At 38.5% G+C, this 23,782-nt stretch overlaps 1 protein-coding gene across 1 annotated transcript in view; it reads left to right on the forward strand.

Moving 5' to 3' along the window:
• LAMB4 (laminin, beta 4) overlaps positions 1–23,782 on the forward strand; it is a 93,978-nt gene that overhangs the window by 62,932 nt on the left and 7,264 nt on the right. The window contains exons 24-31 of the mRNA XM_008567361.1: positions 3,315–3,411; positions 5,545–5,920; positions 9,290–9,450; positions 12,556–12,761; positions 13,384–13,587; positions 16,204–16,348; positions 19,450–19,657; positions 21,639–21,774. Of these exons, the coding sequence (XP_008565583.1) occupies positions 3,315–3,411; positions 5,545–5,920; positions 9,290–9,450; positions 12,556–12,761; positions 13,384–13,587; positions 16,204–16,348; positions 19,450–19,657; positions 21,639–21,774 (1,533 nt within the window). The remainder of the gene's footprint in view (positions 1–3,314; positions 3,412–5,544; positions 5,921–9,289; positions 9,451–12,555; positions 12,762–13,383; positions 13,588–16,203; positions 16,349–19,449; positions 19,658–21,638; positions 21,775–23,782) is intronic.

Here is a 23,782-nt window from a genome sequence, read left to right on the forward strand (position 1 = left end):
GTCCCCTTTTTTTTTTTTTTTTTTTTTCTTTTTTGTCTTTTTTTGTGTCCGGCAATGGATCGCAACCCTCAGTGTCGCGCCCGTACCGGACCGGGACCGGCAATGGGATTGCAACCCTTGGTGTTGCGCCCGCACCTCGCTCAGCCAGTGAGCGGGAACCGGTCTGTATGTGGGATCCGAACCCTCGGCAGGAGCGCCGCCGCGCTCCCAAGCGGTGCACTGTAGCAGTGCGCCACCGGGCCGGCCCCACCGTACCCTTTTTTAAATAAACTTTTAATTTTAGAATAGATTTATGAAGTGAAGATAGTTCATAGAAAATGTACCCCATGCCCAGTTTCTCCTATGATTAACATCTTACATCAGTTTGATACGTTTATCACAATTGATAAACCAATACTAATACCTTATCATTAATAAACTCCGTAACATATTCAGATTTCCTTAGTTTTTACCTAGTATCCTTTCTGTTCCAATACCCCATCCAGAACATACTATATTTAGAAATCATATTTCCTTAGGCTCCTCTTGGCTGTGACAATTTCTCAGACTTTCCTTGTTTTTAATAACCTTGATAGTTTTAAGAAGTATTTTGTAGAATATCCTTCAGTTCAATTCTATCTAATATTTTTCTCATGGTTAGACTAGGGTTATGGGTTTTGAGAGAAGACTAGAGAGGTAAAGGGACATTCTCATAGTATTGTACCAAGGATACATATTATTGACAAGACTTATCACTGTTGGTGTAAATCTTGATCACCTAGCTGAAGGAGTATTTGTCAGGTTTCTATATTCTATAAGTTACTCTTTTGCCTCCTTTCCATACTGTAATCATTGGAAGGAAGTTACCATGCACAACCCACACTTAAGGAAGAGAGAGTTATGCTCTACCTCCATGAGAGCACAGTATCTCCATGAATCATTTGGAATTCTTCTTCACTGGAGATTTGTCTGTTATCCCCTATTTATTCATTTATTCAATCATTTATCCACATCAGTATAGATTCATGGATATTTATGCTACACTTTTGGTTATAGTCCAACACTACTTTATTTTGTTGTTCAAATTGTTTCAGCTTTGGTCATTGGAAGCTCTTCCAATTGGCTCCTGTGTCCCTTTGACAAATCCCAATATTATAGGGTTTTTTAAAGTACCTCCTTACTTTCTGGTACTGCAAAATAGTCCAGGGATCTTATATATTTATTGCCCCAGTTATAGAATCTGCCATTTCTCCAAGGAGTACTTTTGTTGGAAAATGGTTTTAGAAACCAAGATCTGGGCACTATGCCTATTTTATATGCTCCCCTCCAGTCCCACACCTGAAGCCACCAAACATGAAATAAACTGGTGGCTGTCCACATGACTGCTTGGCTTCCTAATTCATGAGAACTCCTAATGTTCATGACATCACCCTCTGGCATTCTTCTTAGACCTTTGGGGAAGCACATTTGTAGCAGCACTCAACAAAGAACACAGTTCAGTCACAAAGGCTAAGGGCAGCCTATGAAGCCAAAAGGCAGGTAGCATTGGTTTAACCAAAAAGCCACTCGTGACAGGGACTTTTGGTTATTTGGTCCATAAGAGTTCCCTTGGGAAGGTTGCTTTCTACAATCAGGAAACACTTTCATTGGAGTACAGAGAAAACATGTGGACATTTAGATTCCCAGCTGTTTAAACAACTACTGATAAATGTCTCTATGTCAGCCAGGAGGTCGTCCCTAGTGCATTTCCACAGAGAGATCCAAACGTGCTTCCAATATTTTCATCAACAGTTTAGATGGAGTAGGAGAAACATGCTTCTCAAATTTGCAGATATTGCAAAGCTGTAAGTTAATATAAAGACAGAACAAGAGGCAAGGTATCTGAACAGGCTATCATGTAGGCTGGAAACAAGAAGATGAAATGTTAATAGGGCAAAAGTAAAGTTTTGCAATTGGGATTTTAAAATCCCTTGCATAAACCCAGGGTGGGAGTAATAACTTGGCACCAGCTCTTGTGAAAAACATCTGAGGATTTTCATTGCATGCAGGCTTCAAGTGAACTGGCAGTGTGGCAGGGCTGCCAAAGAGGCAATGCCTGTTCAGGCTGGAGAAGGGAGAGTGCGACACCCAGGTTCAGGGCAGTCATTGTCCCACTGTCAGCTCAACTGGCCAGATGGCTCCAGGAGCATTACTGTTATTTCCGAGCATGACATTTTAAACATTATATTGACAAACTAGTATGTGTCCATAAGACGACAACCACAGTAAAGGATAGAAGCATGGTATTCTGTGATGAAGGCTTGAAGGAAATAGGGGTGGTCAGCCTGAAGAACAGAAACAAAGGTGAGTTGAGATGGGCATCTCTAGCTGGGAGGACTGTGAGAGGAAAGAGAAGGCTGCCTGTTTTGTGCAATTCTGTAAGACAGGGCTCAGAGCAACGGGAACAAGTGAAAAGGAGGCATATTCTGCAGCAGAACGAGGAAGCACTGCCCAACAGTCAAGGACAAGCAGCAACATGACAGGCCTCAGAGGCAACAAGCTCCCCGTAATTCCCCGTATCTGAGGAGAAGCCAGTGGGAACTCCAAAGATGGGTAGAAGCTTGATAGATCCAGTCACTTTGTGAATCCAGCTACTTAGTCACTGCAAACATGCTTATGGAGTTGTTGTTTAAACAGATTTGGTCACGTATAATATAGGATCGTGACAATAGTGATTTGCTTTTATATTTTCTCCTGTTAGTTTTCCAACCTCCTCAGTTTTCAGAAAAGCTGGTCAAGAATCCACTTGGGAGGATACAGGGAAGTTTAGCCCTCTCCCAAAAACACAGTTAAATAACTGTCATTAAAATATTAAGCCTAAAGTACAAAAAGTATTGTGATTTTTTGAGCAAAACACTAACCCAGTTGGGAGAAACTACATTGTATATTTCATAATGGAAACTTTATTTGCCAAATTAATTGATGAATGTTAGACCAGGTCTTTGGCCTCCCTCTCTTATGGGGGAACTCCCATAACTATAGAGGAAAAACATGTGGCCCATTGCCCATTATGTGTTTTGTTTTCATTTACAACTGTGTATGTTTCCCAGTTTGGGGCCACCTGTCCCTGAACAGCTGGAAGCAGGCGGTATATTGAAGAGCCCTAAATCAAAACTCATTAACTCCTAATCCTTGGTATTGTTGGGGGTGTTTGCTAGCCATGGGAATCATCCTTCCTCCGCCTTTGCACAGCTGGATGTTCTAAATCACTGGAGGAGAAAATGTTCTCTACTAAAATGTATTATTTTTTTAGACCATAAAGCTAGTCAACTGTTCACCCACGACTGTTCCCACAGCTTACAGGCCAGTGTCCGTGCAAATTAGGCTATGGTGGAAAACACTGCCGTGAATGCGAGGAAAATTATTATGGTGATCCACTGGGACGATGCATTCGTGAGTATTCCCTCTCTGAAAACACATGAGTAGTCAGCCTGGCCCTACCAAGGGCATGCTGGGAACCAGCTGAATTTTAAATTCTTTTCATTGGTTGTTGCTTTTAACAATGTGAACTTAGAAAATTCACAAAGTTAAATCCTACTTTTGAAAATGATATTTTTATAGCCCTATAAAAAAGATTACTTTTCTCCTATGTTAAAACCTTTAGCCTATATTAAATTTTAGCCCATATTAAAAATTCGTATATTAAAATTAAAATTCCTCAAAGTCATTATAATGGTACAGACCTCTAAGGTCATGACTTGTAGCCAATTTTCTGCTATTTGGAAACACATTGAGGAAAAAGAACTACTCTGGATTGAGGTACAGGCTGGGAGATATAGATCATAGGAAATCAGAGAAGAGATGTTTCCTCAAAGTGACCCTCATGACGTGGGGTCTATTGTGTATTCATTTATTCATTTATTCAACAAATATTCATAGAATGCCTAGAGGCACTCTAGGTGGTGAACAGGCAAGGCAAAGCCCTATCCTCTTGGAGTCTGTGTTCCAGTGTCTTCCATTCCATGTGTGAGCACTAATTGTAGGATTTAGAGCAGCACTGTTGACTAGAACTTTCTTCAGTGATAGAAGTGCTCTACATTCTCTCTGTCCAATGCGGGAGTCACTAGACACATGTAGCTATTGAACACTTGAAATGTGGCTACTACAACCAAGGAATGGAATTGTTTATTTATTTTATTTAATTTATTTAAATGTACATAGCCACATGTGGTTAGTAGCTAGCATATTGGACAGCACAAATTTAGAGATTTGTGACTCTCCATTTAAAGTCAACTTCCAAAGGAAGTCAATCCAAAGAAATGTCAGATGTGATAGGCTTATCATTGTGGTCACCCCTACATAGCCATGCATGGTAACTCTTTTGTACTCTCCATTTCTTCATAAATGTCCTCTTGTGGCTAAAAATATTGCCTTTGTTCCCTTACCCCATTCAAATACACAGTCTCAAGGATTTTCTCCAGGTTCCACTTACTCAGTGTTAAGTGAATTGCTACTGTAAAAATGAGGGAGGTATTTTGGCTCCTGGAAAATGTCTTAGAGAGCCTCTTTCCCCGTGTCCCTGTAACATTTCAGTAATCTTAATTCATAAAAATGCTTTAATCATTTATAGTGAAGCAGTAGAGGAAACTTTGCAAATGGTTAACTCAGGCCACAGACCCAACTAAAGCTCCTGGAGAACAGCAGATAATGCGATGGAATCTTGGCCTCCAGCTGGTGAGGTGACATAATGCTGCCCCCAAGGGGTTCCTGCTGAGGCCTCTAGACCAAAGCCCAATGTGCCAGACAGATTGTATCTAGTTGAGAAGTCGTGTGCTAATCAGTTTTATTTGTAATTGTCATTATTTTTACTCAAGCTGTCAAATGCATCTTTAAATCACTTGTTCCTTGCAGTCAGTCCAGAGACACAGTTAGTAATTCCCTAACCTTTTGGAAATTGCAGTAATGTCAGTAGATCTCCCCATCGTCCCTCCTTGGGCTTGATTACAAACCTACACAAATAAAGTGCTGTGTGCTATCGGTTTTTTTTTTTTAACTAAGACAAAATGAATTTAATTTTCCCTTCTTTTTTGAGAATGAACTAGTTCTTCTTATATAATGGAAGACACCCAGGCTGGGTTTTACTAAAAAAAAGTGTGGTCATGGGACTTCTTAGAGAATCTATGACACACCCAAGTCACTTGGAGGCAGGAACAGCAGTGCCCAGGGTCACGGCCAGGAGTTCCCTTCTTGTCTTCGATGTCACTTGTGCTTTGATCAATGGGACCGTACTGTGCTGTCCACCATTAAATCCAGGTTCCTCACTCAAACAGATGAACAACCCATATGTGTACACTCACATAATAACAACAACATCTAATATTTTCCATAAAGAAACCATGAACTGATTTGTTAGTGGAATATAGAGAGGTATGCTGTATTTTAATGACCATTGCACAGATCTCTAAAATTCTACTGGTTTTAAATGTTTACCTTAGAAATGTAAGTTGGGATGATTCTCAGGAGAAAGGACAGGGCTTTATTCTTGAGCTACTCATAAGACTCTGCTCCTTCTCTCTTCCTTTTTAGCATGCAACTGCAACAGGGCAGGTACCCAGAAGCCCATCTGTGACCCGGACACAGGCATGTGCCACTGCCGGGAGGGTGTCAGTGGCCAGCAATGTGACCGCTGTGCCCGGGGTCACGGCCAGGAGTTCCCTTCTTGTCTTCGATGTCACTTGTGCTTTGATCAATGGGACCGTACCATTTCTTCCCTCTCCAAAGCAGTGCAAGGGTTAATTAGACTGGCTGCTAACATGGAAGATAAAAGAGAGACCCTGCCTGTCTGTGAGGCAAACTTCAAAGGCCTCCGAGAGAACATGTCTGAAATAGAAAGGATTTTGAAACATCCTGTTTTCTCATCTGAGGAATTCTTAAAAGTCAAGGATTACCACGACTCTGTTAGGTAAGATTTGTGCTCAAGAAATAGATTGCCAAACTCCTGATTTACCTTAACTCCTGCTGAGCTTTAACATCCTCAGCCTTCAATTTCAAAGGTACCTACATAAACTACAGGGAACTGATAATTGTTCAGTTTATAATCAGGCTGGTAATTATGTTTGCCTCTTTCTTACCTAGTTAGGATTACATGTGATTTTCCTAGATGCCATTGATGCTAACAAAAAGACAGTCATTAAGAGGTTAACTGAGAAGCTCAAACCAAGCAGAGCTGAAAGATAAGAAACTGGAAGTTCCTAATACAAATAATATATTTCTTTCAAGGATGCACTCAGGGAAGATTTGCCAAATCTTCTCAAACTTGTCAGTTGTTTAGAAGCCCCCACATTAATGTGAAGTCTTATAGCAAGTATGGTTATTCCTTCAAAATGCAAAAATCATTTTTATCACATATTAGGCAATCCCTTTTTTCATGTATCAACCATTTCATGAGACTTGGTTGGTTGCTGTGGGCCAGGGGTCAGCAAACTGCAGCCCACAAGTCAAATCCAGTACAGCACCTGTTTTTGTCAATGAAATTTCACTGGAACACAACCACACCCATTTGCTCACATATCTAACCTCTGTGGCTGCTTGGCCTCCACCATCGCAGAGTCAAGTAGTTATGACAAATGTTGTGACTCAAGAAGCAAAGTTTGGCGACTTGCTCCGGACAAAAGCAGGATGAATTGGGTATCATTTCTACCCTCACAGAAGCACACGGTCTACTAAGAAACCAAAACAATGTGGTCACATAGCAAAATATCTCCTCTCCTCAATGAAAGGTCCTAGATGAAAGAATAATTGAAACTACAGAGTTTTATGTTATACATAACACAAGTGTAAATATAAGGCCACTCATTATCAATCGGCAAATACCCCAGAAGTATATGGTAATTGCTTAAAATTATACAAGGAAGAAGCTACAACCCACCTTGATAGTTCAGAGAAAGAGCCACCCCATCAAAATCGCAGTGACAGGGCCCAAGGAAGTCACATGTCACAAGTCAAGCTGGCAGGCTAGAATGGCCTCGTCTATACCCCTCTCAAGACTTCGCACTGCAGGATTGGGGCCCTGTGTTACCAGATCACCCCACTTTTCAAGAGATGTCAGACATCCAGATTTTTGTGGAAATATGCCCCCTTTCAAATGTAGGCAGCTAACCCAATAGTGCTTATAAAAAGCACTGGAGAGCCCAAAGAAAGCATGTCTGAGGATTAGCTTTGGCCCATGGACCATAGATTTGCACTTGTAGACATCAGGAAAATGTCATACAAAGTGGTACCAAGAAAGCAGAATGAGCCAATCCACAGTGGACCTTGTAGACAAGGAGACTGCGAGAGCCCCAAGCTCAGCCTGAGAGGAGAGAGCAAGAGAAGAGGAATCCCAGCCCAGGCCCAAGGTGATGAAAAGCTGTGGCTCCTGAGCCTCTTCAGCCAGAAGACAAGATGCCTGTCCCCTCCTGGTCCACTTGCTGAACTCCTGTTTCTCTTGAATGGCCACCCAGACACCACGTCCTCTCTAAAGCCTTCCCTGATCTCCTCAGAGAAAGGCTTGTGTTTCCTTCACATTGCCTCACTGGGGGACTCCATAGGGCAGGGACTGCCTTCTGCTCTGTTGGTATTCTCCAGACCTGGTGTAGTTATGTAGCAAACATATGCTGGATAAATTACAGGTCAAAACAGAGTGGAAAGACAAAGAACCCAGAGCATACTGAGCATAAATTCCAAAGTCAAAACACCTGGTTCCAATCCACTTACTAGATGTGTGGCCTTGGGCAAGTTACTTAACTTCTCCAAGCTTCAGTTTCATCCAAAAGGAGGATAAAGTTGGGCTCAGTGGGGTGCACCTCTGGTCCTAGCTACTGGGGAGACTGAGGCAGGAAGATTGCTTGAGCCCGGGAGTTCTGATGGAGTGCACTATGCCCATCGGGTGTCTGCAGTAAGTTCCGCATCAATATGGTGACCTTCTGGGAGCAGGGGACCACCAGGTTGCCTAAGGAAGGGTGAACTGGCCCAAATTAGAAATGGAGCCATTTAAAACTCCTATGCTGATCAGTAGTGGGATCGTGCCTGTGAATAGCCACTGCACTCCAGCCTGTGCAGCATAGCAAGACCCCATCTTTAAAAAAAAAAAAAAAAAAAGGAATAAATTCTCTGTTTCATAGGATTCTTTACAAGCCACTTGGCATAGTGTCTGGCCCATAGTAAGTGCTTTAAAAGTACCAATTAAAATAATGATAATTATTATTATTTTTATTGTTGTTATTATCCTGACAGTTGGAGCCTGAAGGAAAAGTCTGTAGATTAGAAGGGAGAGTTTGAACAGATCACTTATGCCAAGATAAATTAGTCCCATAAATTCATATTGTAACTTCCCTCAACCAAACCCTTCAAGATTTTCACCCAAGTTCTCCGTCATGAGGGACATATCTATTATTCACGTGAACCAACCGTAAGTTCTGAACCAGCAAATTAAAGCAAAACAGAGGTGTTCCCCATTAGAGAAGACAGGGATAGGGCCGGCCCGGTGGCGCACTGGGTAGTGCGCCGCTTGGGAAGCGCGGTGGCGCTCCCGCCCGAGGGTTCGGATCCCACATACGGACCGGCTCCCGCTCACTGGCTGAGCGAGACACGGGAGCAACGCCGAGGTTTGCAATCCCGTTGCCGGTCCCTGGTCCGGTACGGGGGCAACACTGAGGGTTGCGATCCGTTGCCGGACACGGAAAAAGACAAAAGACAAAAAAAAAAAAAAAAAAGAGAAGACAGGGATAGAAAAAGAACACACCCATGGTACACTTGTCAGCAAGAAAACCTCCTTGTCACTCATGGAAATTAAATGTTAAGACCCTGTACACATATTGCACTAAGAAGAACCTTGCTGAATGCAGATTTATTTTAAAGAAGTGATTTTACTACTGGCTGGGTAAGGGCTTCTGTTTTTATAATGTGTTGAAAGCCGAATGTAGACCAGCTCTCTTAGACTGACTTAAATGAACCATGTCTGCATACATGTTTTGAAAGCCAAAGCAAAGGAAGACAGAAAGAGCATAAACAGTTAAAATGGAAAGATTTAAAAACCTTCACTCTATGAGACCCTTTGTATAGTGGTCAAATTTTAAGTGAGTGCGGAAATATTCCAGGAAGCTGATTTAAGAGGAAAGAGATGAGTCTTAAACAGAATTATAAACTCTCAAATGAAAAATTGGGGGCTGGGGGAATCCCTTTTAATTGAGGATACCTAATAATGAGGGCAATTTTTTGTGGCATCTTTTTTTCACCAATGTATCAAATGTAATACAAGCTTAACCACATTTACCCTCATTTTCTCCAATAGAAAACAAATCATACAGGTAAATGAACAATTGAAAACAGTGTATGAATTTCAAGATCTGAAAGAAACAATAGGAAGAATAAGGAATGAAGCAGACCTCTTACTTGAAGACTTTCAGAAAGAAATTGATTTGCAATCTAGTGTCCTTAATGCAAGCATCATGGGTAAGAGAAAAAATTCACTTCAACTGTTTCTGCACAAAGTTTGATGAAATCTACAGTGCAATCCTTTAGGGTGTCATCCCATGCTTACCACCATAGCGCCTGAGCACTTTAGAACATGCAAACACACCCATGAAAGGTATTATTTTTACATGGATATTTCAACTTTTTAAACATTGCAGAGACTGGATAGCATTTGTTCAAAATAACAAGTAGAGCTAATAATGTCTGATACTAAACAAATACTAAAATCCAAAGTAATCTTCTAGTGCCAAACCATGTAAGGGGTCTTGAGTAATCACCAACTTAGAAATTCTAATATGACCATAGCAATTGAGATAGATATGTTTCTATGCTTTCGTGTGTACAAGTCACTCCATTTCCAGCAACCATAAATGCAAAGGACATGTGGCAAACAGGAATTAAACACATTTCTCATAAGAACTTTGTAGGGATTGGAGTCTTACTACATACTAGAAGCCCTAAATTCATATTGCATAGTTCTTAAAATGAAATTGAGCCATGCCAAAACAAGATCAACCTGGAGAAAAAGTTGAATTCTTTTTTTTTTTTTTTTTTTTGTGACCGGTAAGGGGATCGCAACCCTTGGCTTGGTGTCGCCCACACCACGCTCAGCCAGTGAGCACACCGGCCATTCCTATATAGGATCCAAACCCGTGGCAGAAGCGCTGCTGCTCTCCCAGCGCCGCACGCTCGAGTGTGCCATGGGGTCAGCCCGAAAAAGTTGAATTCTAAAGCAGAAATTCAATTAGCTTGTCTCCTGTTTAAAATGACATCCCTGTTATATCTGGAAATAGACAACCAATCGTTACCAAGAGAGGCAGCACTGAGTTTATTCACATCTAACCCATCTAATTGAGAAGTAAAGGAAATATATACATGAATCCATGTCAAGATAAAAACATTGGCTTCTTTTCCTTATCCTATGTGTATGCTTCTATTTTTCATCTGATCTTAACGTAAAAGAGAAAAAAAAATTGATGGCTATTAGGAATGCCTGACTACCCTAGAGGAATGTCTAAATTTAGTGAAATAAATTCTGGCAAAGATCTATTAATGATGCTTAATAAATGCTGATATAGATTGAATTGTGTCCCCCAAGTTTTATGATTAGAAACTTGTCCCCCACTGTGATGTGGTTAAGAGGGTGGGAAATCCTATTATGGTAATTGAAAGGTGGCACCTTCAAAAGGTGATTAGATTGTAGAACCATGCAATAGTGAATGGGTTGAAAATGGTGGTCAGGGGCGTGGTTCTGAAGGCTTTAAAAGAAGAGGAGAGTCTCTCTCTTGCTCTCTCTGCTCTGTCATTTTCTAAATGTGATTCACTGCCATCACTGAAGCCACCACCAAGGAAAAACTTCATCAGATGTGTTCCCTGGACTTTAGACTTCCAGCCTCTAAAACTGTAAGCAATAAATTTCATTTCCTTTATAAATAACTCAGTTCCAGGCATTTTGCTGTAAGCAACAGAAACAGACTAATTAATACAAATGGCATATAAAGACTAAGGAGTTCACTCTGATTCCTAATCTGGATTAACTCGAGATCCATCAGAGGTCACCCTAAGCCAGGTAAAATAAAGTAAAACTGCCCCCATGCCAGTCCTCTAGATTTTGCAGTCCAACAGCAGTTACTGAGCTTTTTCTCAATGCCTGGCACTGTGCTAGGCAGTAGAAATAGGGAGATGTTTATGGCAAGTCTCTGCCCTTGAATTATTCCAGTCTACTGGGGGAAACAGGAACATAAACAACCCCAAACAACGTTAAGACTACGTCAGAGCATCTTCAAGCTGCTTCAGAAACAGAGTAGCAAGAACTGAATTCTTCCTGGGTTTATTAATTAGGCTTCAGGGAGTAGGTGGCAATTGAATAGGGCTTCACAGGATGGAAATAAATTTGCCAGATAAATAAAAGCAGAAAATCATTCCAAGCAATAGGAACATTTTTTTGTTTGCTTGTTTTTCATGATAAAGGAAAAACATGATATACTAAAGAGTATGGCAGTGGGTAAGAACCAGGAAAGTTTAAAAGATAAGGTGTGGTTGTCATAGATTATGGTTAGGTAGACAGGAAAAATCAGGATCCTGGGCCACTGGTTCCTAAAATATGGAGTTATTGTTTAAAAGTCTAATATCCTATAATTTACATTAAAACATATATTACTTTCAAAAGTTTGTATTTTAATACAAATATGGAAATATAGAGAGAAATGCTTACAAGCACAGGCTCTAGAGTGATACTACCTGTGTTCTAATCCTGGCTTCATCTCTTGCTGTCAACGACACCTCAGGCAAATAACTTACCTCCTCAGAGCCTCAGTTTCCTTATTTGTAAAATGAGGATGATCATATTAATGTGCACTTCATAGTGTTTTGTGACAACTAAGGAAGGAAATGGATGGGAAACATAGGCACATAGGAAGCACTCAGTGAGCTATTGCTAGCTGCCCTTATCAGCTCCAACATCAGGGCCAGCACACTGCTCATAGCTTGTTTCTGTAAATAAAGTTTCATGGGAACACAACCTCACCAGTTTACTTGTGAAGTAAACTGTGGCTGCTTTCACGGTATGATGGCAGAAGTGAGTGGTTGGAACAGAAATACTATGGCCGACATAGCCTAAAACATTAATTATCTGTCCTTTGTAGAAAAAGATTGTCCAACTCCTGCTCACAGAGATGGTTTATCACATTAGACTTATATAGGTATTTGTAATTAATACATTTGTGGAGCATTTTACAGAATATGTTCACGTAATCTCACTTAATTTTCACAAATTATTATCACTAATTTACAGTTGAAGAAACAAAATCGAAGAGATTAACTGATTTGCTCAAGGACACAGGCCAGGACTCAACCCATATCTGTGGACTTAAATCTCAGTGCTCTGGATCTATTTTATTCATATCCATGATACTATACCTAATCCCTTCCCATTAAATGCAAATTAAAGGAAGAGGATGTTGAAATTTTGAAATGATAGTTGAGATCAAGACAGTAGCCAAATTGTGGAATAATTATCTTGATAGGTGATATATAACATTTGTTTTCACAAAATTTATGTTACCTCATTTTGTGTTGATGTAGATTCCTCAGAAAACATCAAGAAGTATTATCACATATCATCATCTGCTGAAAAGAAAACTAATGAAACCAGTTCCATCATAAATAATTCTGAAAATACCAGGAATGGCTTACTTACCATCCTAGATACACTAACCTCAAAAGGAAACTTGTCATTGGAAAAATTAAAGCAGATTAAGATACCAGATATCCAAATATTGAATGAAAAGGTAAATATTCATAATGGTATAGTAAAAGTATTTGTGGTTTCTACTTGGTATGCAAACCTCTTCAGCTGTATTTCCATGTCGTACATTTTTTTTATTTCTTTTAAAATTTATATTTATAAATGATACACATTTTTATATAAACATGTAAATAATATATAAATATATATTTTTAATTTGTATTTCTTAAGTCAAGGTTAAATCAAAATCAAAAGAGTAAAGTTTATTGTTTGATTATATTATTTTATATTATTTACTATTTCCAAAATGGTACTCCTTCTGATTCGTTATAAGTAAAAGGTAATTTCTATGATAAGAGAATAAAATGAAATTAACATGGAAACCCTAAAAATCTGACTATTTTCAAAAAAAACTATAAATATAAAATGACAGATTGGCATAATACTAATAACAAATAATTTAGATATTTATTTGGCTGCCTAAGAAGCATTTAATGAAAAAAAGAAAGAAACATTTAATGGATCGACCCCAATGAACCGAGCATGAACAACTACTGAAGAAATGCATAGGAATAAAGCGGTGCCTTGCCTCAGTGAGCCTGGAGAGCATGAGAGAAAACTCTGCCAACAAGTTGCTTTTTAACATAACTCATTTCTCTTGGAAGGTGTGTGGAGAACCAGGGAACTTGCCATGTGGGCGCTCGCCCTGTGGTGGCGCTCTCTGCACGGGCCCGGAGGGCCACAGGCAGTGTCGTGGTCCCAGCTGTCATGGCTCCCTGGCCATCTCAAGAAGTGCCCTCGAGAAAGCCCAAGAAGTAGAATCTGTGATTCATAATGCAGGCAACCAGTTTCAAGAGTTGAAGAATCAGGTAAATGATGTCTTTTCTTGCTTTATTTGTAAAGCTGTAGCAATAAAGAAGCAAAGTGAAATGTTTAAAACTGCCATTTAACTTCCAAGCGAAAGACAATAGGTTCTAGGTGTTAGGTGTTCTTATGCCTGGAAATACAGGATAAAAATAGAGATATGGATATAAATGTGGACTTAGAAGTAGAAGGGAATATTGTATTGATATATTTTTCTCTTATACATGTGTGTATATGTATATATATGTATATATAGTGTGTGTGTGCAAATGGAGAGAGAGAAGAAAGAACAGAGAAAGAACTCAGCATTATTATAGGTCATAGACTTGTGTGGACATGTTTTCTTTACAGCAAACACCACATAGAAATGTCAAGACTCCTGTCCTTGAAGGTTTGAAACTATAGATCTCGCAAAGCAAAGAATAATTTTTCATAAATTCAAGGATATATTTGAAATTCTACTAAATATACAAATTTTAATGTTAGAATTTAATGTTAGAAAATAATAGGAATATTACCTTATGCCTTGAATTCTCTTCTATGTTGATAGACATGATAAAGTTGTTTTACCATTTAAGTATCTGATCATTGAAACTAGTAATTTGAAATGATTTCATTTACATTTCTGTCATATTTATAAATGAGTATCACTTATAATTACCTAGTTTTCTTTAGGTTTTTTTGAGAATGTACTGTATTCTCTAGTTTTGAAAACATGGTGGTGGCATGCTCCCCAATCTGTTCCTTTTTTGACAATACATGTAAAACCTCTAACAACAAAGAAAAAGCTTTTAAAGAGCTGAATCTTTTACCAATCTATGTTGAATATTTTAACACACACACACACACACACACACCCTCTACATCCTTGTCCGTCTCCAGAGTCCAAGTTCTGGAGCAGTATCTGATTACCCAAGCTAGAGAATATCCCTACACAAATTAAATATTGAAATTCTTTATTTATAGTCATAATGCTATATTGCCACAAAATTTTTCACTTATATGTGATTCTTCATTGCTTTAACATATATTCATTGAGTACCTACTATGTGCTAGGCACCTATCTGGAAGCTGGGGAATACAGCAGTGAACGCGATGAATGCGAATCCTGGTCTTACATCTCAGTGGCTAAAACAATCCTTAATTGTTATTTTGCCCCTTCTCAAAAAAATAGACTCTCAAACCATTTAAATGAGCCCTGATTGCCACTTGGTATTATTATTAAGTTAATAATAGTGTTAAGCTATCTGTGTTAAAAGATGACCCCTGAAGTCCTTATTAGCAGAATCTGGTTTAATCAGCACATAAATGGAGAACTGGAAAAGGATGAGAGAGAGGTTGTCATGTTGATAAAATGGTGCTATTTTCCTCTGGATTAAAAAAGGGAAGAGTGCCAGAAGAGATTGTGAGAGAATTCTCAGGAGTTGATTATGACAGAAGATGGATTGCAGAGAGATGTTTTAAGAGTGAAGTAATTTAGGAATCTCTTTCTTTCTGAATATGTTATCTACTAATCTATCCTGAGATTTCATCTCGATCGCTCGGTTCTTTCCTGCTATTTATTTCTGGAATTCTCAGTTTACTCCTATTCATTCTTACTTATGATAATCCATTTTAAAGTTGAGAAAGTTCTAGAATATTAAGGTTCAACTCTGTAAAGTTAAGATACATATTTTTAATCATGTAATTCCTTCTATTTTGTTTTATCATTTGCCAGTGGCTATAATTTAAATCCTTTTTCACAAAATCTGTATAGCTCAAATTAAGTGGGATCCTTTTGTCGAGAAATACAGGGAGATTTTTTTTCCTAATTATGTTTGATCCTAATTAGCCCTACTTCTGTCACAATTAATTTATTCAATAAAGCTCAAGCTTGTGGGTGATATTGTCCAATTGCTGAGTTGGTTTTTTTTTTTTTTTTCCTCTTTCTCTAGTTTGTTGGAATCCCAAGAAAAAGTCCATGACCTTTCTCAAATCACACAATTAGGAATTGCACTTCTAAGTTGCTAATAGGAATTTGCACTTCTAGGCTGCTAGCCTATTAGTACTGTCATTCCTCCACCAAGTGCACAAAGTGTTTGGAATTTATCTTTGTAGCCCACTCAGTTCAAGCTCATTTATTAAGAGGAAGAATGTTTTCTTGTTAGCTTTCAATGAAAGTACATTACTTGAATTTGAGGAATGTTTAGAAGAATAACGATTTTAACTTTTTATACAAGAAAATGCTCTCAACCTGTTAAACATGATGACCACTGCAGGTAAGTGGTCCTAAGTAATTTCTGTGCCAGTTGTTGTTATTACAGAATGATAAAGTCTCATTAAAACAGAATTTGTGTTTTAGATTTTTTAGATTTGTATTAGGAAAAGTCATTAATTCTAGGTTAATTTGTCTTTAAATAATTTTGATTACTAACAATGTTCTAAAAGATAAATTCATGTTATCAAGAAAACATAAAAACATAACTAATCACCTTGTAGAACTTTAAAATGAATCTGCGGTTTAATTATCTAGACTTCTGTTTAGTTTTAGTGACAGCTTTATTTGGCCCAACTAAATAACAAACATCACAGAACATGCCTAATGGTATATTTCTCTCATTTTTTTTTTTTTCTTATTTCAGATTAAAAATATAAGTAAACTGGCAGAAGTTACCAAAAACAATGCCTTACAGCTAAGTGAAAAACTGGGAAATGTGGAAAACCAAAGTGACTCTGAGGAAGAAAAAATGAATCTTTTAATCAAAAATGTGAAAAGCCTTTTGTTAGGTAATTTAAAAAAAAATAGGGCTAGTATTTGTTTCTTCCCTTTTTTTAATGTATACTCTATCATTATAACCAATTCCAAATTATATTAACTGGAAGTGACATGACTAAATCAGAAAAATAATGTACCCCTTGGTTTTAAATTTCTTAATGAGAATAATCTCAACATGTTAACTCTGTGCCAAAAAATTATGGCTCTCTATATAAGATTAATTTAGCAGTAAATTCTAGAATTTAAAATTCCAAACAAATGAACGTTATACTTAAAATTATTTCAAAAAAAAAAAAAAGGAAAGTCCAACATGATGACTCTATCAGATTCCCTAACATCAGGATTCAGTAATTTCCTTTGCTGACAGATGATACGAGATCAAAATATGCCAAACTTTAATTAGTATATCAAATACTGTAGTGAGATGCCATCTAAAAAAAATTGATTATTAACTATTATTGACTATTTTCCAAGTTTTCTTCTGTTGGCTCTCTGTGACTGACCAAAACAAAACTATTTGACTCATTATTCATTGTGCCTTATTTTAGGAGAAGTCTGTTTTAAACTCCAGAGAATTATTAAAGAGAAAAATCAAATACTACAGCTGGAAATTGATCTGAAACCTTACTCTCTGCAAATAATGCAGTTTGGGTACAACACTATATACAGTTAATCTTAAAAGGCTTTCTCTTCCATAATCATTTTCCAAATTCAATAATTTAACACTCTGCACATGAATTGATTAACAATGGGGGCATCTATTACAATCTCTACAATCATTTTATTAATCTGCTTAATATGTATAAGAGACTACTGTGGCCAAGTATTTGTTTTCTAACTCCGTGTTTCTAACAATTGTATTAGCATCTTCTAATTCTGATTTTGAAGATAAGAAAAAATTAGGCAGATATCAACTTTTACCAAAATAATCAGTAAAAATGAATGGGAAGTGGCCAGGGGATCAGTCTTCTGGACATTATGTTTGTTCGAAAGTAAATTATCAATGAGTTAGCTAAACAGATTGGTATTGACTAGACACAGATCCAGGAAATGGTTGGATTAAGGAACATTTCAGCTGTTTTTGCAGATACCAAAACACAAACAAAATCAAAATTGCCAGACTAATTGTGCGAAAATGTGGAGTAAGGTCTACATAACCTGCTTTCCACCTAGTTCACTGGGTCGTAGAGCCTGTCCTCTTATTATTATTCTTCATTCTTGCTACTGAATAAATTTCTAAGAAAACTTTCACTTTAATTAACCTGAGAAATTGGAAAAATCTGTTTCCAGATTATTACAACAAGGCATAGAGAAAAATCCTTTTCCATACAAGAGACTTCTCTCTGTTCAGGGCCCCAAGACCTGGTGACCAGGAGGCTCTCGTGTCTTGCAGTGTCCTTCACCCACCCATTGCGTCTCCTCTTTTCCTGACTATAATACTCAAAAAAAATTATCATTACATTGGATGGTACCCTTACTACCCAGCTCTTCTTTGACCATCTTAATATTTTCCTTGATATCTGAATGCCTTATTATGTGTCACTTCTCCCGAAAGTTCCGTATATAAAAATTTGAATCTATAATCTCATAATAAATGCCAATAAATATTTGATGAATGAATAAGTGATTGAATTAAACTCACTATTCACTAGAACTTTTTTGATTAAAAATAGCTACTGTTTCTTTAAAGAGCCAACTCCCTGATTCTGTTTAGAACATAGTTTTAACTTATTCACAAAAAAATCTTGTTACATTGTTTCAAAAACATTACAGAAAGTAAAATATTCCTTTTATATTAAGCAAAATAGCTAAAGCGAATATGCCTCCAAAAAGTATATATACTTCTGTCATGTCACTCAAATGCTGAAAGCCTTTTGTGGCTCCTGCTGTCCCCTGAACAAAGCCTTTCTTACCCTGGCATGTAGGGACTTGTGCGATCTGCTCCAAGCCTGTCCCACCAAGAGTAACCTGTGTGCTGCTTCTTTACCATCCCAAGTTTTGCTTCTGTGATTCCCTCATCTTACAATGTCTCTTATTCCCTCCCCACTGCCCACAGTCTCCACAAGTTTAATCTGCTGTCCCCTAGGGCCCCGTTTAAATGCCTGTTTGAAGACACTCCTGATGCGTTCTCTTCTTCCTCGGAATCCCACAGCATTTTGCCATATGTTTATCACTTCTTTTATGATCAATATTTGTATGTAATGACATATTTCCCCACTTGACAGTAAACACCTGGGGATGAGACCCATGTCTACTTCATTTCTAACTTTCCCTGTGGGACTTAGCATTGTACTTTGTGCATAATGGGGGTTCAGTAAGGAGCTGGAGAGTGACAAATGGTTGTCACGCCAAACCCTAACAGTTCATCTTCCATTTCAGTTCTTAGAAGGGGTTGATTTTATTTTTCTGAGAATGTATTTTTATTTTTCTAGAAGTACTTAAAAGCTTCTTTATAATATGTTATTGACATGGTACTTTGTGCTGACACATTCCCATCTCAAAATAGGCTTTTGCATAGTAGCATCAGGTATAGTAACTCAACAGGTGAGCAAAGAGTTGGCCGGTTAGCTCAGGTGTTTAGGGTGTGGCCTTGTAACACCAAGGTCAAGGGTCCCATACTGGCCAGCTGCCGAAAAAAGAAAAAGCAACAACAATAGATGAACAAAAATTGTAAGCCTTTAATGTCATGGAGGGCAGAATCGAGTTTTGTTGACATCAAACCCAGTGCTTTCTCACTCTCTCATTCATTCTGTTTAAATTTTAATGACAGGCATCTAAACATTGTAGTTGCTTTTGAATCTGCACTTATAATAAATAATTCTTAGGAGGACAATTTACAGAATATACACAATGTTCCAAGTCTTTAGTTTTTCATTTTTCCAACAAGCTTTTGTTCAGAAAATATTCAGCCCTACACAAGCAGCATTTCTTCCAGAGAGAAGGGGAAGTTGAGGATGAAGGGCAATCTATGGGAGGTATATAATCTAATCCCTGCGTTCTAGAGACGTAATCAAATGCTAGTGCATTTGACTTAGAGTTTGTTGTGGTTATATTTATTTATGATACAGTGTTAAGGAAATATGATTACCTAACACCAACCTTCTTATTTAAGAGGAAAACGTGCCTCCAGAGGACATAGAGAAGGTTGCAAATCGTGTACTTGACACCCACCTACCACTAAAGTCACAAAATCTAACTCGTGAACTTGACAAAATACGGAAACTCACCCAGCTCTGTGAGGACTACAGGACAGATGAGAACAATCTAAATAAAGCAGCAGAAGGGGCTCAAAAGCTTTTGGTGAAGGCCAAAGTAGCTGGGTAAGCACAGTATTAATTCTCATCTTGCCCTAACAGACCATCTGAAAATTGTTTGCCTAGGGAGCTATAATGTTCAAATGAAATGGCTCTCCAGTAGCTCAGTGTCCAAATCCAAGGGACACCTTGGATTTGGTCACCAAGTAGCTCTCTTTGGAGGTGTCCTAGGAAGCTGGGCACTTGGGAGCAGTGTGCGGGGACACTTGCTTCCTGTTTGCCTCAGACTCTGCCCTTCCTATGGGCTGACACCCATTTGTACAAGTGTGTACCAGTAAATGCCATATACTAATTAAATGCCAATACTTTAACAGGTGGTTGGAATTTTGGTGTGTCTTCCCCTTCTTTATCTGTTTTTGGTACTTTCTAAGTTTACTATAATAAGCAGTAAACTTATTTTAGTACTTTGAAAATCTGAATTTAAAAAAGACTATAGTAAAAAGATGTGACAGCGAGGAATAGAAGAAATGGACACCAGTGCCCCAAGAATAATGCAAGAGTAAAATGATATGTATGGTAAGCAGAGTTAACTAATTCTTGCCTCCTTCTGCCCTGTTGATGTAGCCAAGCAAAAGGAAAAGGCAAGTTGATATTTTATGAGCATGAGGTGCCGAGGTCAGGGTCGTAGGGTCAGTTCGATGGTGATAGTAACTTCAACAACATCCACCACCATTTTCAGATGCTCAGCAGAGTGGACACCTGAGCCACCCTCCCTGTCTCAACATCCACTGACACAAATGACGTGCCCAGACTCGTCCAATAGGCCAGCCCCTTCCAGTTTTAATATTTCAAGCCAAGAAGATTCAGTAACTACAGTACAGTCACACAGCTATTAAAAATGATGTTGACATAAGATTTTTAATAACATGCAGAGATGCTTACAGTGTACTGTTAATACTTTAAAAAAGCGGTAACAGGTTATACATGAAGAGGATCTCAATCATGAAAAGAAAAAATTGCGTAAAACGAAAATGCTAGAAGATGCCAATATCTTAAAAGAGCAGGATTACTGGCAAACTTTTCTTTACATTGTTTTCTTTTTTTGATACTTTCTAAATTTGCTATAATGAGCAGTACATTGAAAATCTAAAGAAAAAAAATACAGTAAAAAGTTATGGTAGTGAGGAACAGAAGAAATGAACACTGGTGCCCTGGGAATGCTACAGAAATGAAATGATGGGCATGGGGGGGGGGGGGGGGGGGACTCCTGACGTTTAAAAACGGAGAAGACGATTACCACCGGGAGTAGAGGATGGGTTGGGTAGGGAAGGGGATATTTTGCAATTTCACTAACTGCTCTGGGCACAAGTATTGCCTCTGCAAAGGTCTAATATCTCACTCAATACATTCTTCTCAAGGTGGTTTTGAGCCCAAAGACCTAAGTATCTGGTGAATGTTGACCTGAGGTGAGCTTGTTTCTGAAAAATAGACTGTATCACTTGGAATGCTTGTGATTTTAACCTCTGACTGGGCCCCTGAGTGGCTGGAATGTCAGTGAAGCTTAAATAACCCTGAATAAACACAGCCTGAAAATGCAGGAACTTTAGTCCTCTCTTTGCTCTCTGTGGGGCCTCTTGACTGCTCCCCCCAACTCCAATAAGGACTTAGAGAGTGTTGCTTACATTTGAGAAATTAGGGAACTGGAATTGGCTAAGGATAGTTTTTATGTGTGAAGATTGACATTCCATCCCCCAAACCTTTCTGCTTGTGACAAATTAAGAAACAAGACCTGTATCCTTAGTTTCTCTATCTGGCAATATCTGTATCTACTCGGTATACATATATATACGTGTGTGTGTTTATTGGCATTAAAATATACCTATTTCTCAAAATGAAGGCTTCAGCACTTTGCCTTACTTAAGAGTAATTTTAATTTACTTTATAAATAATTCAATAAAGGTTTTGGTTGAGGCAAATGAACTGTCGAGGTGAAATAAATGAATAATGGTATATTTATCTAATCTGGTATGTTAATATCTCATCTTAGGAAAGCAGCAAATGTTCTAAATCTTGACAAAATGTTGAACAAGTTGCAACAAGCTCAAATCACTCAAGGAAGAAGTAACTCTACCATCACACAGCTGACTGCTGAGATAACAAAAATAAAAAAGAATGTGCAGCAGGTATTTATCTTCTTTGAAACAAATCTGAAATAGATTTTGAGGGTGAAAACAACACAGTAGTTTTCATGTATGCAAATGACACACTACACTTGCCTTTCCTGTCTGATGGGATTATTATGAGGATAAATTAAGATTTTGGTAGAATTAACATTTAATTAATGTCTACATTAACGTTAGTAGTATTGTTACATTAATGTTGGCAATATTATGCCTTTAAGTAACATTCTACAGAGCCCTTCCAAGCGTCATTTCATTTAATTGCAGCCAATTCTGGGGAATGAGGCAGGTGCTACCACCAGCTTCTAAATGAGGAAACTAAGACTCAGGGAGGCTAAATGACTTGCCTAAGGTCACACAGCTAATTAATGTAGATTATGAGGCTAGAGCTCATTCCTTCTGATTCCAGAGAAAGGAAAAAACTTTTAAAAGCTCATAGACAAACGAAAAAACCCAAAACAATAAAGAGTTCATTGTTGCAAGGTTTTTGTAACTAGATTTCCATGAAATCTCCTTAGACTATATTAAAACTGAAAGAATATCTCCCACAAAAGAATGGGTTCCATCCAGAGTTCGGTGGGAGCAAGACCATGGTATATCCCACCTGATGGATCAGGGAGAGGAAGCCTGGCTCTTGGAGGGCAAAGCAGGACCGAATCTCACAGTGTCAAGTCTCGTCCCCCAGGCTCCATCCGCTATCATACCCCCTTCCTCAAGTTTCAAGTTACTCAGTCTCTATTCTTCAGCTGTGTTTTATAAAGCTGCTGCAGGCATCTTGAGAAGAAAGCAGAAAGCAACAGAACAGGAAGTAGTGCACCAGGAAGCAGAAGGGTTAGATATGAACAGATTGCAAACATAGGGTAGCAAAAAAGAAGAAAAAAAAAAAAAGGCCCCCAAGTTTTCCCCTTCTAGATATATAATCTAGAACAAGGGTTGGCCCTGCGTGGGCCGAGTTGTCTGTGACTGCTGTGCACTACAATGGCAGAGTTGAATAGTTGCCACAGACTATATGGACCACACGGTGTAAGATATTGACTGTTTGGCCTTTTACAGGAAACATTTTCAGGCTCTGCTCTAGAAAATTTCCACAAATGCCTGAGGGCACAGAAAGAAATTCCTTTTTCTAAAAGGGTGGTGGACCAATACCCTAAGGAACCCTGCTAGTAGGGAAAAAACTAAAAATGTTAGATAGGATATTAAATTTTTTTTTCAATGCATAGCTTAATTAGTAAGAAACTGAGGATATCCTCAGAGGCCACAAATGACAGTAATGATGAATCCAGAGAGGTAATCAAGCACTAACCTGACAGCAAGCAGAGGGTACCTGCCAATCCAGGGTGCATTAGAGCTTTTGGGTTTGATGGTCACCATGCATAGCAGACAGAAAACAAAGCCCATGCAAGGAGGGAATAAGACCCCTGTACACAGCTGGGACCCCAAAAGGCAAAACACTCTGTGGAATGTTAAGCTGTCATGTATGAGCGTGCGCGTGCGCGCGCACACACACACACACACACACACACACAGCCAATATAAAAACTTGCCCCTGGGTGGGGGAGTAAAATCTCCACCAAGAATTGCTAACCACAAGCTGGCTCTCACTTGAGTTTTATACGACTTAGGTGACCCCAAAAACCCAAGCTAAAAATGTCATTTAAAGTGGTCCTGAGATGGTAGTGCACCAGATGCCTGACAAAGGCAAACAAAAATCTCCTCTGCAGGAATGACCTTAAATGCATTCCTCCGAGAATTCCCCTCAAACACATAAAAAACCAGATTGCCTTAAACCAAACCATGGTTTGGTTTGAATCAGCATGCAAGAGATAGCAATATTACCATTATTGGTTATAGATTACAAAATAAGAGTGTTTACTATTTTTTAGAAAACCAAAGGTATGAAAGTATGACCAATAAACAAGAGACAAGAGATAACAAATCACCAGTCGGATTTGGAAAATATTTAAATAGGACTTCCAGCTATAACAAATAAAGTCACTGAAATAAGAAATAA

This window comes from Galeopterus variegatus, unplaced genomic scaffold, assembly GCF_000696425.1.
Source record: "Galeopterus variegatus unplaced genomic scaffold, G_variegatus-3.0.2 Scaffold313, whole genome shotgun sequence".
Classification (NCBI taxonomy): Eukaryota; Metazoa; Chordata; class Mammalia; order Dermoptera; family Cynocephalidae; genus Galeopterus; species Galeopterus variegatus.